We start from the raw sequence: 16230 nt of genomic DNA on the forward strand, positions 1-16230 counted from the left end.
ATAGCTGAGGTAAATGAGAATCATTGGCTGGTCGCTCCCCTCCCCACACTACTCATGTTCAGCTAGAGAAGTGGCTGGAGTTTGGGTTGTCTTTCCTAATCTTGCGTTACCTTCTTTGGACTGGCTTTGTAGAAAAAAAGCAACAGTAGATTTGTGGTAAGATGGGCTTCAGACCAGTGAATGCAACCGTGTTTCATCACCTAAACAACTGTCAATACTGTTTATGGGACGTTATAGGAAAGAAAGTGAATATACCTTTTTTGTTTGTTTGTTTGTTTTGTTTTTTGAGACATAGTTTCTCTGTGTAACCTTGGCTGGCTTTTGTGAACTTTATTTGTGGACCAGGCTGGCCTGAAAGTCACAGAGTTCTGCCTGCTTCTGCCTCCCAAGTGCTTGGATTGAAGGTTTGTGCTAGCATGTACAGCTGTAAATACTTTTAATAGCAGTGATATGCCCCATCCATCAGCTATGCATGAATAGCTGGGCAATTACAAATGCGCCTGTAAGAAGGATGCATTTCCTGGGCCTATAAGTTGACTCTCAGTTTTTGTTTGGTTGGTTGGTTTTTTAGCAAAGGACTTTTGGTTTTGACTGAGTTGTTTCTTTCAACTCCCAAGTGTCGTTTCCTGTGTTTATTTGGTAATTTGCATAGTGAGGTGCTAAGGGGGTGTCTTAAATATATGGCATGCTTTTCTTGTAAACACACAGGGAGTGCTCTCTAATGAGTTAGTAATCTGTTTACATGGTTAATCAAGTAATTGATAATTTCCCACACTACTGTTTCAAAACTATTAAGAGTCAATTTTTGCTTGACAGTATAATGAAGTGCCTTTTGAGATTTTTATGGACAACATCCTTATAAGTGGTCATATATGATTTTGAAAGTTTTCCAAAGTTTTTGAAAGTTTTCCTGTTTTTTTTTTTTTTTGAGACATGGTCCTGCTACATTGTACAGGTTGGTGTCTGATTCCTGCGCTAAAGCCATTCTTGTACTTCAGCTCCTGGGTAGCTGGAACTATGTGTACTGTGCCCAGGTTGCGTATGCGGACTTAGTGATGCAGAGATGGATGGCCTTGTGTGAATAGTGGCTGCTTAGTGTCACAGCCGGTACACGACTGAGCTGAGTCTCTGTTATAATGATTGATAAATGTTCTGTAAGGCTGGACAGGAGGCAAGTGTCCTTCTCAAGGCTGTTGAGACAGTGGCTGCTGCAGTTTGCAGGTAACAGGCTTAGGTCGTGACCTTGGTGGCACAGCAGAGTCTCTTCAGATACTTTAGAGGGTATACGATGGCCTGGGTAACAGTGGTGTGAGGAGTTCCCATGGGCAGTGGTGAGAGCGGTGTTTTATGGAGCAGTAATTGTAGCCAGCTTACTAGCCAGCTGGAAGGGTTGCCAAGGTGAACAGATATTTGAAGCAGGTAGTAATGGAGCTAGTATAATGTGTCTGTTGAGGAATATGTGGCAGTGGTGTGGATGGAGAAGGCTCTAGAGCATCAGAGTTGAGCTGTCAGGATTCTGGATGGCTAAGGGGAGACAGGAAGAGCAGACCTTGATGTTCTCTCATTGATACATTGATACTCATTTGATCTCGCATTGACAGGGAAACCAGGGCATGGTACCCTTCACATACTGCCTTCTCATGGACATCCCACAGTTGCCTTCCTAGGGCTCTAGCTGTGTGTCTGTGACTCTGGTTGGTTGTATGTGTGGTCAAGGGCCTTTCTCAAGAATTGGCTTTAGTTGCTTCACAGATTGCCAAGTACAGTCAGTGTCTTGTGGCATTGCTGCTGTCACTGCCCCTGAATTAAATTAGACTGGAGGGAGTCAGGAGAAAAATTAAAGGGGATTTGAAGGATGCCAAGGCAGACCCCTGTGCTGTCCTGTAGTGAGGGTTAAAGCATTTACATTGCCATGCACATGCACATTTGCTTTCCTACTTGTTTTCAAGTCTGTATTGCTTCCAGGTGCCCACAGCTTTCTCCTTTGCAGTCATAATTTGAGGAGAGACCAGAGAAGAAGTCCAGTGAGTGAGTGGTCCCTCTGTCCACCTTGGGGCTTCTTGGTACTCAGCTATGATTCCCTCAGAATGAAGACTCTGAGACCTAGCTGTCCTGGGTCTACCCTTTGGCTTTACCCTGTGCTCTGCCCTGTGTATCTTCCAGATCAAGTTCCATTGCTGTCTTTCTCAAGTTTCCAGTGCCCTGCAGCCCTCGGTTGCACCTTCATTATTCCAGGGCCCTACATAGCCTGTCTACCCTCACCCCAGCCCCTTCATACAGGCTTCATCTGTCTGTGCTCTTATCTCACAGTGGGTGGTTTTGAGGGGTATGGCCCCATCATTTACCCTACCTGTATTGAGCCTGCTCCCTGTGTGTTGGGCACTCCCAAACAATTAGCCTTCATGGCAGTAGAGAACTTGGGTGCAAGCACTGTCCCTTCAGAATTGCTTCCAGAGTTCTCTCTTTTCCGTGGGTGTTGCTAACCCTGTTGATGCCAAGGTCTGGGCCAGTTGCTTAGGTCTTCAGCAAACTTATGCTTACAGCTTATCACTACATGAAGCATCCTGAGGTTTTATGGAAACAAACTAAATTCACCAGGCCACCCACTTTGCTGGATTCCAGTAAAGGGCGACACACGCAGTATTGCTTTTAGATGATAAGCTTTTTACATAGGATAAGCCATTCTCATCAACATTGTTCTCAACAGATGTTAAAAGTAGACAAGAAATGCAGTCAGGTATCAAGAAGCTTCCCACATTACCACCTTGTTTACTGTATCTGCTTTGCTCTACCCATGCTCTAGTAATGCCATCAAAGGATTCTCTCTCTATGTCCACATCTTGAGTGTAGGTGTGCAGCACCAGAATTAATTTTAGAAGAAAGTGTGAATACAGTTAACCTGGCCGGGAAGGCACTATCATTTTCCCATCCCAGCCACCTCATGACCCACTGGCGCTTCTGTCTGCTCATTTTTAAGAGAGCCCTGAGGATCTGAGATGGCCAGGCTGGGGTGAAAAGAAAAGAAAAGAATGGGGAGCACATGAATGTATTATTTATCACAGCCGCAGTCTTATTGATGGAGCAGAAGTCATTGGCAGTGGAGAACAGGCACTTCAAAACTGTGGAGCCAGGGGATGACCCAGACTTCAGAGTAGCAGTATAGAATCTGAAACACAAAAGGGCCCACCTTAGAACCCCAGCTGCTGCAGAGACCCTGCCACCCAGGGCAGTTCTTTTGGAATCCCTGTGCATGCCAGGCAACTGGGGGCTGTGTGTGAATGTGTTCACATGTGCTGAGCAGTCTTCCCTCACCTACCTCCAGCTTTTATTTTGAAAATCCTCGAACCTACTGAAAGTTGGAATGATTCAAGACTATATACTTCTCACATAATTATGACATGTTAAGGTTTCCCACATAGCTTTTGTTTCTTCCCTGTAGAGAGATCATATATAGAAATACAGCACATGTCATATTTTATAGCATGTTTTATATATGTAGGTGTTGTATATGATTTCTGAATTATTTGAAAACTTTTCCTGCTGTAATCTCTCTATCCCAAATACAGAGTATTATCTGCAAAGAGGCCTCAGGAACTGAAAGTCAGGTGGTATAAGTCATGTGAGGTGCGGGAGGGTACTCTTTCAACCCTGTGCCCCTTGAGAGAGTGCCTGCCCTTTGAGATGTCATGTTTCATGGTTGGGAGGAACATCCCCTTGGGTATGAGGTGTGGAAGTGAAGCGACTGCAGCCCTGAACAGTGAGCTGGGTGATGAGAGCCAGGACTCAGTAGACATGCTCTTCTGCCTTACCCGCTTCAAGGCAGGGTTGGTTTGGAAGTCACAGTTGTCCAGGTGGGGGTGCTTGGTCTTCCTGCATGTAGTTCTGCCAATTTCCACCTCCAGCATATATTTCAGGCCTTTCACGACCTGAAAAATCCAAAGGTCCAAGAACTAGATTACTTTTTATAGGATGCAAAGGGAGTCACTGTCTCCCCAGCTGCTGAGGCATGCCTTAAAGCAGCAGGCAAGGAGAGTGTTGAGAAGCTGGGCACTGGGGAGGCAAGCTGCAGATGAGCAGGCCCAGATTTCAGCTGTTCCTCATTCTTGCCTGCTGGCAGTGCCTCATGGCTCCTTTAAGGCAGCTGTTTTCTGCCCAGAGCTTTGCATTCTGGAGAAATAGCAGGGTGGGGTTGCCACAGCCATAAGTAAAGATCTGTCCTGTTTCTCTTATCTGTCATATCCTTTCAACCTACCCAACAGCCCCCATTAACCCTCAGTGGTGTTTAAATGGATGTTAATTAAGCTTGCTGACTTTCATATTGCTTGTTGGCATACATGGTACCTGTTGGCTTCTCCACTCTTATGGGAACTGATTTTTATTTTTATTTTTTTGAGTTTCAAAATAGCCCTTCGTTACTTGCACACAGCCATGACTTAGTTCTTTTTCCTTCTTTGTAGTTTCTTTATAGTTGGGAAGTTCCTCAACTTTTAGTCCCAGTCTTAACCAAATAGCATGTGAAGTAGTCTCCAACATCACAGGAGTATGGAGGGATAATGCTCATCCCCCTCATGGGGACATTGGGTACTTAGGCCCAGGGATCTGATTGTCTGTGGCTGGTCCTAGAGTGCTCATAGTGCCACACATCAGAGTGTGCCTAAAGGATTTTTTTCTAAAAAAGAACATTACACTCTTAAAGAGTTTATAGTTGCCAAAGGAAGACTACAGAAGCCACCCTGGCCCTGTGAACAAACATGAATGCTGTAAAGTCATCATCAGAACAAACATGAATGCTGTAAAGTCATCATCCTCAGAGCTAGGCCTTTCTATAGCCCTTTCCCTGCACATACTACACATCTTCTGAAGTCAGCTTTACATGCCAGTAGAGTGCTATGTACAGCAAACGAGGTGGCCAGGTCTTTCCCTCCTGCCATGTTAACATGTTCTTGGAACACAAGGGTGGCTTGTGCCCTCTAGGGTGCCCCAGGAAGGAAAGTTCTGAGTGGATGTAATCAGTCACCAAGAAGTCTGACTTTGAATGGTGATACTTGAGCAGGCTGGAGGGACAGTAGGTCTGTAGGTCTGAGAAGGAAGTAGGCCCAGATCTAGGAGGAAAATGAATGGATCCAGTGGAAAATAGTGCAGTGGGTTTTTGGACTATGGCTGAGGGATAATGACAGCAGATGACCCAGACCCTGGACCCTGTCAGGAAAATTCTGGTACTGATGTGCTCTCTGGTCAGGCTGTCAGCCCCAGCACACCACTCTAGGACCCTGCCATTCCTTACTGCCACTGATGGGCTTTGGTAGTTTTATTAAGAAAAAGTCGCAGGCTATCATGCTCAGATCTGGGTGACACCATCTGGCTCCGGCACAACTCCTCCTCCTCCAGTGTTGTAGGTAGGGGGTTGTGAGGCTCAGCCTCTTTGTGCTTCCCTGCTCTGTCCTGAGGTGTCCGCCATTGGTCTTAGCTCCGTACCTGTACCAGGGCTTTGCTGACATGGGACTCCTTGAACAAGAAGATGTCATTTGTGCAGTTGTTGAACTTTTCCACGCTGTGCCTGGCTGCCTTAAGTACTCCGGGGTTATTGGTCTTTATTGTTTTGGGGAATCCTGGCTTCACACTGGAGTTCCGATCTTTGGAACAAAAATCTGAAGAAACAAAAGAACCAGACAAAAACATTGTTGTCAGTGGAGTACTGGATCATTGGGCCATGTCTCATGTCCTGGTGATACCCAGTTCTCTGAGTTAGGTGGTCCCCGTCCCTCCCTCCCTTCACCTGTGTGCCTACCACCTGTTTACTTGTCGCCGTAGTGTTAAGCATCCTCATTATGCTCTTTACTTGGAGTTGAGAACAGATGTCATGGGTTGTACAGTAGTATAGTTCCTGTTCCCAAGTATCTGCCTACATGGCCTTTTTCAGAACCCAGGATTATTCTCAACATGGGGCCCCAGGCATGAAATGAACTCCAGACAAGAAATGTGTTAGAATTTTCCCAGACTGGTCTTTGAGGCTGGCTCTCTTCTCCCTAGTGTCCCTTCTGCACTCTTGCACCTTGTCAGAACAGCTTGATTCCATGTCTGCTCAGGTATGCCTTAAACACAGCCCGTGACTTTACCACCTCTTGTGAACTGGCTCTTGAGGTACTGGTATACAGATCTTCTCCCTCCTCTTGAGTGAATATTAGCCCTTGAGTTTTGGGTCCAGAGCCTGGTTTGCTGTGGGTTTGAGAGGGTGATCAGATGGTTTCTACCTAGACCTGTTTTTCTGTACCAATGAGTCCATATTTGTGTGTAAAAAATGGAGCAACAGAATGAGGTACATGGGGCTAACTGATCCTGAAGACCCACCTCACTGGAGATCCTGATCCAGGCACTCCCTTCCTCAGCTCATTCATTCGACCAGTTCCCAGTATCCCAGAGGCCAGGGTGTAGAGGGAGTTTTTGTTTCTTTAAAAACTCAGTTATGTTGTGTAAACATGTTTTCATTTTTGTTTTAATCCCAGCTGTGGGATATGGGGCTGCTTTAGATTGTCTACAGCAGCAGACTATTTGCCTTGTTCCTGCTCTGACAGGGCCGTGATCTTCACCAGTTGTAGATAGTTTAATTCTGAGGACTCTGGAGAAAGAATAAATGCCAGAGCCCAGAGAGGGATGGGGTTCTCTAAGGAAGAAGGCCGCTGCTGCTCCCCCTGCTGCTTTTCTTTTCTGTTGCTGTGATTTGACAAGAAGTTGGAGAGATCCTGACTAGGCAGATTGGACTTACCCCAAGGAACCCAAAAACCCTAATCAGCAAGAAATAGCCTATGCTCCCTTTCCCCACTTCTTTTTCTCCTGCCTCGTCTTGGGGTATTGTAAGGAATTGGGGTGGATTAGGGAGTTAAAGATATAAGAACCCTCAAAAAAAGATAAATACATGCCAACATCAGGGTGGCTGAAGTGAGGAGGGAAGGGCTTGGCCAGGTGTATGCATTTGGCCACTTGGCTTCAGAGTCGGGACATGATTATTAGGAAAAGATAAGAATCTGAACCAGTTGGCTCCCTACAGTAGAAAGTGGCTTGTAGTTCTTAAAGTCTTGAATTTGGGTTTCTCTTACTTTTAACTTTTTCTTCAATGGTCAGGGATGAGTTGCATATGAAAAAAGAAAAGTGCTGGTGAGATGGCTCAGGGTGCAAAGGTGCTTGCTGCTGAGCCTGTAGTCCTAAGTTTGATCTTGGTGGAAGGAGAGAACCAATTCTCAAGCTGTTCTCTGACCTCAAGTTGTCCACATGTACCCACACATATAAGTAAGTATAATATAAATTAAAATGCATTGAAAATGAAAAGCTCAAGGCAAGTGGGAGATGGATAGCATGGCTTTAGATGCTAAACTTACCTTTCTAAGACATTGCTGAGATATTAGCATGCTGTTGACTATCTAGACTGGACACCAAGATGCAGGTGCTGGCTGGTGTGGCTGGGTTGGTATTTCAGCCGTAGAGCCCAAGTTTCCTTTGGGGACAAGGTGCTCTCCCTATCCCAGTGACTGAGTAAGTGGTCATGGAGGCCCAGTGGAAGTGGAGGGAGAAATAGCTTTTACCTTGAATTGGGGGTTAGGAACTAATACTGTAGGTAGATGACACCTCAGAACCAGAAGGCAGGAAGGTTGGGTCCCACTGGAAGCCTTCTGTGAGAGCTTGTGGGGAAGACTTTAGGAACTGGGGCCAGGGAAAGAGTCAGGCTTTATATTAAATGTCATCTTTAAGGCAGACATGTCCACATGGCCACTAGAATCGTGATACTCAGGGTTGGGTGGTCAGGCCTGTTGGCACATCTCCTGGACAGTGTTCTAGTACAGGAACCTGTAATACCAGTGATGAGATGTGGAGGTAGCTCAGGTCAGCAGGGAGGCCCTTCCTGAATGGCAGTGATCTGTCAGAGAGCCTCAAGTGAAGGCTATTTCCATTGCTTATTAGAGCCTGAATGAGGGGGGCCAGGACAGCAGGGCAAGCATCGCCTGTAGTCCACTGCAGCCCACTATTGATCTTCTCATGTCATTCAAGGGAAGAATGCTATAGTAGTGAAGCCGTGGTCATTGGGACACATGACTTTGGGGCATCCCATATTCTCTTAGTAAAGGGAGGCCAGCAGTGCCGGACCAAGCAGGGCATTAGGCTCCCAAGCTAGAGACACCAGATTCAGATCCAGATTATAGTTGCTTCCAGGCTGCCTAGGCATGGGCCCCTGTTGGTAAAATGTTCTTGTAGAATGTATACAATTTATCCTGTTCATTCAAATGCTGATTTCTCTACCCCACTATCTGGTTTTAATCCAGACATTGCATTGTGATGTTTATTCTAAGCATCACCTGTCTCAAGTTTGTGTAAACATGCCACCATTTGTTCTCTGTATTTTCAAAACAACCAGCCAATGCTGTGCAATAGAGAGAATAGGGTGGGAGATCCTGGTCTGGAGAGGAGGAAAGAGAAGTGAGTGGGAAGAGTGGGAGAGCAGAGATCGAGATCGCAGGAGAGGACTTGGAACCAGGAGGAGAGATGAACCGTACCTAAGATATGACTAAAAGCAAGTGTAATGTTGGAAATTCTGAATGGGAGGAGGCTATGTAGGTTTAGGATGGAGTAACTATTGCCCAGAATTGTGCTCTAGGTTAATTAAATAAATTCTAGTCTCTGTGTGGTGATTTGGATATACAGCTGGTTTAGGAGTAACCACTGTTTAACTAAAAGATAAATCAGTATTAAACTTTAACCTTTAACAACAGGCCCCTAAGCCTTTTATCCTAAGAAAGAAGCATGCTGCTAGTGGTTTTGTCCTGTAGGGTTGGGACCTGGTCTGGTGTGTAGATCATTTATAGCTGGTTTCTGCCCACTGTCCTCTGGACTGTTCCAGTATGCTCTCCAGCCCTTTATGGTGTTCCCACAGAAGCAAGAGGAATTCTGAGAACAGGTATAGTAATGGGGCAAATGCCAGGCTCTGCTCAGCTTCATGGGAGTCACCAGTACTCTGTAACTCCTAGAGTCCCTCACCTCTACCAGAAAAATCTCTTAAGCCATTGTCTTTGCCATGAGTTCTATAGATTCTACTTAAGCTTTGAGGTCTTGAGTTGTAAGGTTGGAGTGGGCTTCTTTGAGACAGTTTTATCTCATCATATGCATGGATGCTGATACTTCCTAGGTTTAACTCTGTCTTTACCAGCTGAGACACACCCAGTGTTAGAATCTCAGTTGATCTTCTCATCAGCTGTGCTGGTTTTGGCAACCTTTTTGAGCCTCCATGTCCCATCTGTAAAAGGGGATGATGATGTTACTGACCTCTCATGGTAATAATAAATGAGCCAGTTTGCATGGAGCAGTAGTGTCAGTATTACCCAGTACCATATCAGGTACAATATGACCACAGGAAGGCTCTCCAAGGACAAATGTCTTCATTGGAAGACTTTGCACACAGGCTAGGCCAGTGGTCCACTCAGGCCCAGGCCCATCCTCCACCAGCTTCTAGAGCCTTCTGTGGGAATTATTATACCCAGGCCTTCTTATTCTCCTAGCTCTTGCTGTGGGAAGCAGGTGGCTTCATGGCTAAAGGTTTCTTGCCTAAACCTCCTCTGCAAGTCCTACTGGAGAGGTGCCAGCAGGGGATGAAGCAAAGGGTGAATAGCAGCAGAGGACCTTTATGGAAGAGGTGACACATTAAGAAAGAAGGCTTCCCATTCTCACCTGCAGCAAAGAAGCAGAGACAGTGTGGCAATTTTCTAAATTCTGAAGACTATGGAGTTAATTGCCCTGCATGTGGATATGGGCAGTTTAACTCCTAGGCACAGAGCGAAGCCATATGCTTAGATCAGACACATTCAGTGTCACAACAGGTTCCAGAATCCCATAGGAAGTAGGGAAGGTGGTGTGTGTGTATATGTGTGTGTGTGTGTGTGTGTGTGTGTATTTGTATGTATGTACATATATATGTTAGATTCCCAGAAAAGGCCCAGGTTCCCAGATGTTTGAATCCTGAGAGAGGGGCCTAAGAGTACCCCATCTTAGCAACTGAGGCCCTTACTGGAAGCTTCAGAAAGGGTGGTCCCCTCGTGAGTAGAGATGGGGTTCATTAGCACAGCAGAGCAAGGGCCTGACCCCAAACTTGAAAGCAAGGGTGGACATGTTGGAAGCACTCAGGCCTCCAAGCACTTTGTGGGTATCATCACTGAGCCACTCCACTAAGACTCTTGGGTCAGGAGCCACTACTGGCCATTTCAAAGGGCAGGCTGAAGGAAGTTCAAGAATCATTAGCCGGTAGGGGGTGGGGGTGGGGCTTGTGTTCTCAGGTTCCCGTGTGAAGGTGTTGCTCATTTGGGTCTGGGCAGAGAGGCCTGAAGGGGATGGCCCAGAGAACCTACTGGTCAGGAGGAATGGGGAGGACTCCTTTCGGCTCACACACTTGCAGGAAGGTGACTTGGTAGAAACAGGAAACTGGCAGTCCTGCAGTGTCTCCCGCAAAGGCTGTGCAGTGGTGTTCTCTGTCATGCAGTGGATGTTTCCACTCTGTTCCGCTACGCCACAGAGGAGGCAAGAACAGTGTCTTCAAAACACTTAGTATAAAAATGAAGCCCCAGGACTAGTGAGACAGCGAGCACTAGTACCCCCCCATCTCTCGCAGAGGCTAAGAGGGCTTTGCAGAACTTTCTCTCTGGACAGCTGGGACAAAGGAACAGGAGGGAGGCCAGGAAGGGCCCCACTGGGAGGCAAGCTCCGTGTTCTGACTTATGCCTAGTGCTGTCTCTCCTCTCTTACTAGTTAGCTACCTATTTGCTAACCACCCCCAAGCTGCTGTGGCTTGTCCCTACCTCAGAACAGAAGCTGCCCTCTCCCTGTTCTTATCCTATCTCCATAGTGCCCAATTCACAGCATCCACATCAGGTCTTGGATTCTGAGGCTATGCTCTCCTTTGACAGTACCACTGACTTCTTGGTATCTGATTTCCTGTGAAGGGAGATTTCTTGTCTCTGGTCTTGGGTATTATTCCCCTTCACTGTGTCTCCCTGAACACTCTACTTCATAACCTGTGACCAGACCCAGCTTGTTTCAAGGAGGAAGAATGATGAAAGTCCTGTCTATGCCTAAGCAATATCTTCATCTGGTGGGTGTTGGGATCAGCAAGCAGGCACTTCTACAGGCAGCTCCTGGGACCTGACAGACTGGTTATCAGGCATTTGGAAAGACACCCAGACCACCTGCTGACCACCTGAAACCACCCGAGCATGCTCTAAATCACCCTATAAAGAGAACAGGAACCCCCCCTTCTCTCTCTCTTCTCTGCCTTGTCTCCCTGCGACCTCTTTCTCCTTTTCCCTAATAAACCTCCCACGTGGAACGATCTCGTGGTGTGATCTGTGAACCCGCGTGTAACCTCTACAGGCGCACGTCTCCGCGCACATTTCCTAACAGTGGGAGATGGTCAGTTATCAGCTTTCTTGTCTGTTAGAGGCAGGGCCCTCAAACTATCTGTCTTCTAAATCTGCTTCCTGGGGCAGACATCATCCAGCTCTCTGTAGGGAAGCAGGCATTGGTGGCTAGCAAGTCAGCTAACTTGTTGTGTCTCAGCTTCCCAACACAGACCACCTCCACACTTTACTGGCAAACAACATGCTGACTACAGGAAGGATAAGTATCTTATTGGAGTCCCTGCAGTGAAGTCACAAGGCAAGAAAGTAAAGCTTTCAGATACAGTCTGCTTGATTGAGACCCTTGAACAGAAGGGAACAGAAGTTGTGCTCTCTATCACTGTGGCTGCTGTCATGTGTAATCCCTGATGTTTGTTCTGCATGGAAGTAGCTGCTTCCAGGATCCAGAGCCTCTTGCTAGGGTCTTTCTCAGGGCTCCAAGAGTGTCCTGGGAAAGCTGAAAGACTAGCAGGCCAGGGCCTCCATGCCTCCACTACCACAAGATGGTCAGGAAAGCACCCTGGGATGGGGCCAGATGACCCTTCTCTTACCTGGGGTGTGTGTCCCATGGGAATCGGAAGTCAGGCAGCAGAGGGCAAGCAGAATGGCCAGCCACATGGTTCTGTGGGTTAAGGGTAGCGTGTAGTAGGCCAGAGCTAACGGTAGAAATGCTAGGCAAGTAGAGCCCCAGGACCAGGGCAGGGTGGGATAGCTCTGGTGGGGGTGTGGTTTCTCGCTGAATCATTTTAACCAGAAGCACTTCATCTCCAGGACTTGGGGCCACAAGAGCAACCACTTCCTTTAAAGAAGTTTTCAAGCTGTGATCATTTGCAGGGGGAGGAAGAAGAGAAGTGAGACCCATGAGCAAAGCACCCTCCCTCCTGCCTAGGGGGAGAGGCAGTTTTTTACCACTCACCACACATAGAAGATGCTGATGGGGAGAATCCAGGGGACTTCCAGAAGCAGGGTCACTTGACTCTTCTAAATTTACAGCCTCCCTCGCCCTCTGCTTCCTAGAATTCTGAGTAGCCCTCCTCAAGAGACAAGAAATCCTGTTGCCCCTGCTGTGAGTGATAATTTCACCTGCAGGAGAGCTATTCATACTTTCCAAGGTTCCTGAGAAGGAGTGTTGGCTTTTGCACCTCAAACAGAAGTCCAGCATCATGTGAGCTGAGTTACCCGTCATGGCAGACAATGGTCTCAAAGCCATCAAAGGAGAGGAAATTGTGTGGACAGAGGCTTGACTCTGGCTGTGCCTCTACTTCCTGCCCAGCCCATGGTTTGGAGTGGGTACCTGTAGCCAACTGCCCAAATCTTAATCTAGGCTTTGCTTTGTAACACCTGCTGTCATTAAACCAGGAATAATCCATGTGCCTCAGTTACCTCCTGGGCAACTGTGGTGAAGCTTTGGAGCACCTCAGAGTAGGAGTAGAGGAAGCTCCAACTGGCTTCAGTGTGGGGACGTATATTCACCTCTCAGAAATAGGCGACAAAGGTAATGTGGAAGGATGCCTTGTTCTCGCTTGCCCCTGAGGGGACACTTGGGCCTCCCAGCCTGCATGACATACAGATGTAATCAGATCCCTGGGGATCAGGGGGAGAGCTGCTACAGTTGAATTCTGCTGGGTCCTAGGTCCTACTAATTTCCAAATTAGGGTCTGTGGGACAGGACAAGCTTCGTAATTTCCTACAGGGTCTGTGGGACATGGACAAACTATGTAATCTTAGGTCTCAATAGGTTTCTGGGTGCTTTGATATTTATTGTTTGGGTAGTTTGGTATTTAGTACTGTGCATGGCAGATTGCATTCAGGAAGTGGTGGTTGTTATGACGCTGTCTGGCCTTGGGATCAATTTTGACTGCTAGGGTCTGGGACACAAGGTCTCCAGTTATATGGGATTCACTGCTAGTGCTAGCTTCAGTTTCAAACATCCATTGAGGGATTATATGTCAGAACATAGCCAGGATAGGAGAGGGCTGTTATATTTTCAGTAGTAACCAGATCATCAGTGGTCTAGGTGAGAGCTGGCAGTAGATCAAGCAAGGTTGGCTGTTTGATCCTTACCTTGCTGGACAATGTGGTATAGTAAAAGGAATAATTTAAGGATTTGAATTCCCAGCTCACAAGCTACATAAAGAACGTGAAAGCTTCTATAGAGACCTGGAGGAGAACCATGTCTCCTATAGATGCAGACCTGAGATTGCTGAAAATCAAATGCAGAATCCCATTCTCCACTTGTCTGGACAGAAGCTGAAGTTCCAGCTTTGTGGGAAGCTTTTGAAGTGAGACCATGGATTACAAAAGAATGGGATCCTGTAGGTTGGAATGGAGGATATGGGAAGATTCCAGTGAAGCAGGGATAGTGAGCCCCTGAATTTGGATGGGTCTTCTTTGTCAGTGAACAGATGGTGTCTACAGTGGGCCAACCCTGGCTACTCAGCCTTGAGTTAAGGTCAGTTGTGCGGTCATCGAGGTACTGTACTGTGCTTGTCCTTCAGGTCAGAATGCAGGCAGCCTCCTATGTACTAGGCCTGCATTAGAGCTAGGGTGGGTCATCCCCTAGTTACTGGATCTACACATGCATAGGTTGCAGTGTGCAAGTGGCTCTGTAGGCATGGGTCCTCTCTGAGATCAGATTGTGGCACAGGGCCTAAAGTAGGCAAAAGTATGAGGGTACCCTTTGGTACTAGGCTTTATGTAGACCAGCTTATAGTTGTTCCTTTGGATACTGGGCCTTCTGCTGGAGGCATTGTATCTGTGGCCACCAGAGTATTGACTCTAAACTGAAAAGCATGCAGTTGGCCCCACAAGTACCAGTCAGTACTCTGGTAGGCAGTTTGCAGCTGGCCCCCTGGAACTGGGCCCTACATGCGGTTCAGTGTGCTAGTGGCTCCCAGGATAAGGTACTTGAAATTTACAAGGAGGCTGACTCCATAGGTACTGGGCTTCTCTTGAGGGTAGATGTGGAAAACCCTCTTGGTACTGGGTCTGCCCTAGGAACAGTGTAAGATTAACAGCATTCTTATTGGTCCTCACTGTTTCCAGCATGAGAAAAGCTCTCTGGGTGCTTGTCCTGCTGAGAGGTAAGTAGAAGCTTCGTGGGTACTGGACCCTACATTAGGGAACAGCCTATTTATGGCCTCCTGGATACTGACACTTCCATGACCATTATGATAAATCCCCTTTGGTAAAGGGCGTGTCCTGGGGAGCTGTGTTCAAGCAGTTCCCTGGAGACTGGGCTGGTCCTGGGGTCCTCATGTGACCAGCTCCCAGAGAACTGGACCTATACTAGGGGCATTGTGGGGAATGCCCCTAAGAGTACTGGGAATGTCGTTGTTGTATCATTGTAAGCAGATACTTAGGTACTGTTCCTGCACTTGGGACAGCAAAAAGGATGCAATGTGGGAATGGATCTGACAATGTCCAGCAATCTGAGGGCACTCTATGGTAGGTTAGGAGCCCAGACCCCTGTGTGGCACACTTATATCCCCTGTGGTGGTCTAGGCACTGAGGCTATCCTCTACACTATGGACCTTCTGTGGTAGGTCACTGGACTTTTCATACAGTATTGCTTAGTTTCAAGTACTACACATTTTTCTTTTAGTTTTGATTTTTCACATTGTCCTGAAGTGGATAGAAATGGTGGTGGTGTCAGTGGTGTCTTCGATAGATGCGTTCTTGCTCCATCCAGGTGACTTTAACACAGGAGTCAGGGTGCCATAAGCTCGTGGCCATACAAATCTTCCAGTGGCTCCAGGTTCTTGTGTGCATTGGAAGAATGAAATTCATGGGACACAGAGGGTGAGTTTGAGAAAGTTTTATAACTGGGTGCTTAGGAGAAAGAAGAGCTCCTGGATGACAGGAATAGGCACCATCCAGGAAGTAATATCATAAAGAAGTACCATCAAGCACATGCTACCCTGTTGGCTTTTTATAGTATCAATAGCAGGAACTGGGGTGAGGCATGGGGATGTCACACAACTGGTGTTGGTTATACCAAGAGGAGTGAAGATGACAGGAAACCAGGACTTGGTATTTCTGTACTCTGGCCAAAGACAGAACTTCTGATGGGATCACAGACCTTTTGGAAAGTTCTGCTTTTAGGGTCCTTGCCTTACAACTAAAATGGACTGGCCAGTTTATACTTCATATTCCCATCATCTCTCAGACCAGCCTTCTGAAGAGGTAACCCCAATTGCTCTTATCAATGTAGGCGATGGTTGACTTACTGTTTCCTTCTTGAGTAGAGTTGTTGGGTGTGGTAGTTGGGGTACCCCTCAGTGGTCCTATCTAAGGGACTTTGAAAGTACATGGACAAGGAGTGTTGGGTGTTGGTCTGGTGTGCTATTTATTCAGGTGCTGATTTATGTACCCTGAGATCAGGTTGCAATGTGGACATGGGTATTGTAATGATCATTGATCAATACTGTGTAAACATTACTCCCCAATTATCTCTGATTGGGTAATAAAGAAGCAGAGCAGCCTATGGCTGGGAGAGCTTGGAGAGGAAGGCTGGACTTCTGTTCCCAGTTGAGGGGTCTTAGGTAGGAACCACGAGGTAAAGAGAGGGAAGAAATGGAGGAGAAAAGATGTAGCCACCATGACCTGGCCATGAGGACTGACCGGATAGAGCGGAAGCAATCCAGGCAGGACCAGTATGACAAAAACTTTGGACCATGTGGCTGGTAAGTAGCCTGATTAGCATAGAGGGTTAAAAATAGATAAATGTCTACCTAGCTCTAGTACTTTAAAGCTTGCTGAATAAATCTAATAGGTCTCTGCATCAATTATTTGGGAGCAA

The 16230-nt window shown here is 46.9% G+C and overlaps 1 protein-coding gene across 1 annotated transcript; it reads right to left on the bottom strand.

The window, feature by feature from the left end:
- Nucleotides 1–2643: 2643 nt before the first annotated feature.
- On the bottom strand, nucleotides 2644–12203 carry Cst7 (cystatin F). The gene is made up of 4 exons (XM_021662059.2): nucleotides 11981–12203; nucleotides 5476–5648; nucleotides 3810–3926; nucleotides 2644–3166 (listed from the first exon to the last, which is right to left on the bottom strand). The coding sequence occupies exons 1-4, from the start codon at nucleotides 12045–12047 to the stop codon at nucleotides 3089–3091; spliced, it is 435 nt and encodes a 144-aa protein (XP_021517734.1). The 5' UTR covers nucleotides 12048–12203; the 3' UTR covers nucleotides 2644–3088.
- Nucleotides 12204–16230: the final 4027 nt, after the last annotated feature.

This window comes from Meriones unguiculatus, chromosome 4, assembly GCF_030254825.1.
Source record: "Meriones unguiculatus strain TT.TT164.6M chromosome 4, Bangor_MerUng_6.1, whole genome shotgun sequence".
Taxonomy (NCBI): domain Eukaryota; kingdom Metazoa; phylum Chordata; class Mammalia; order Rodentia; family Muridae; genus Meriones; species Meriones unguiculatus.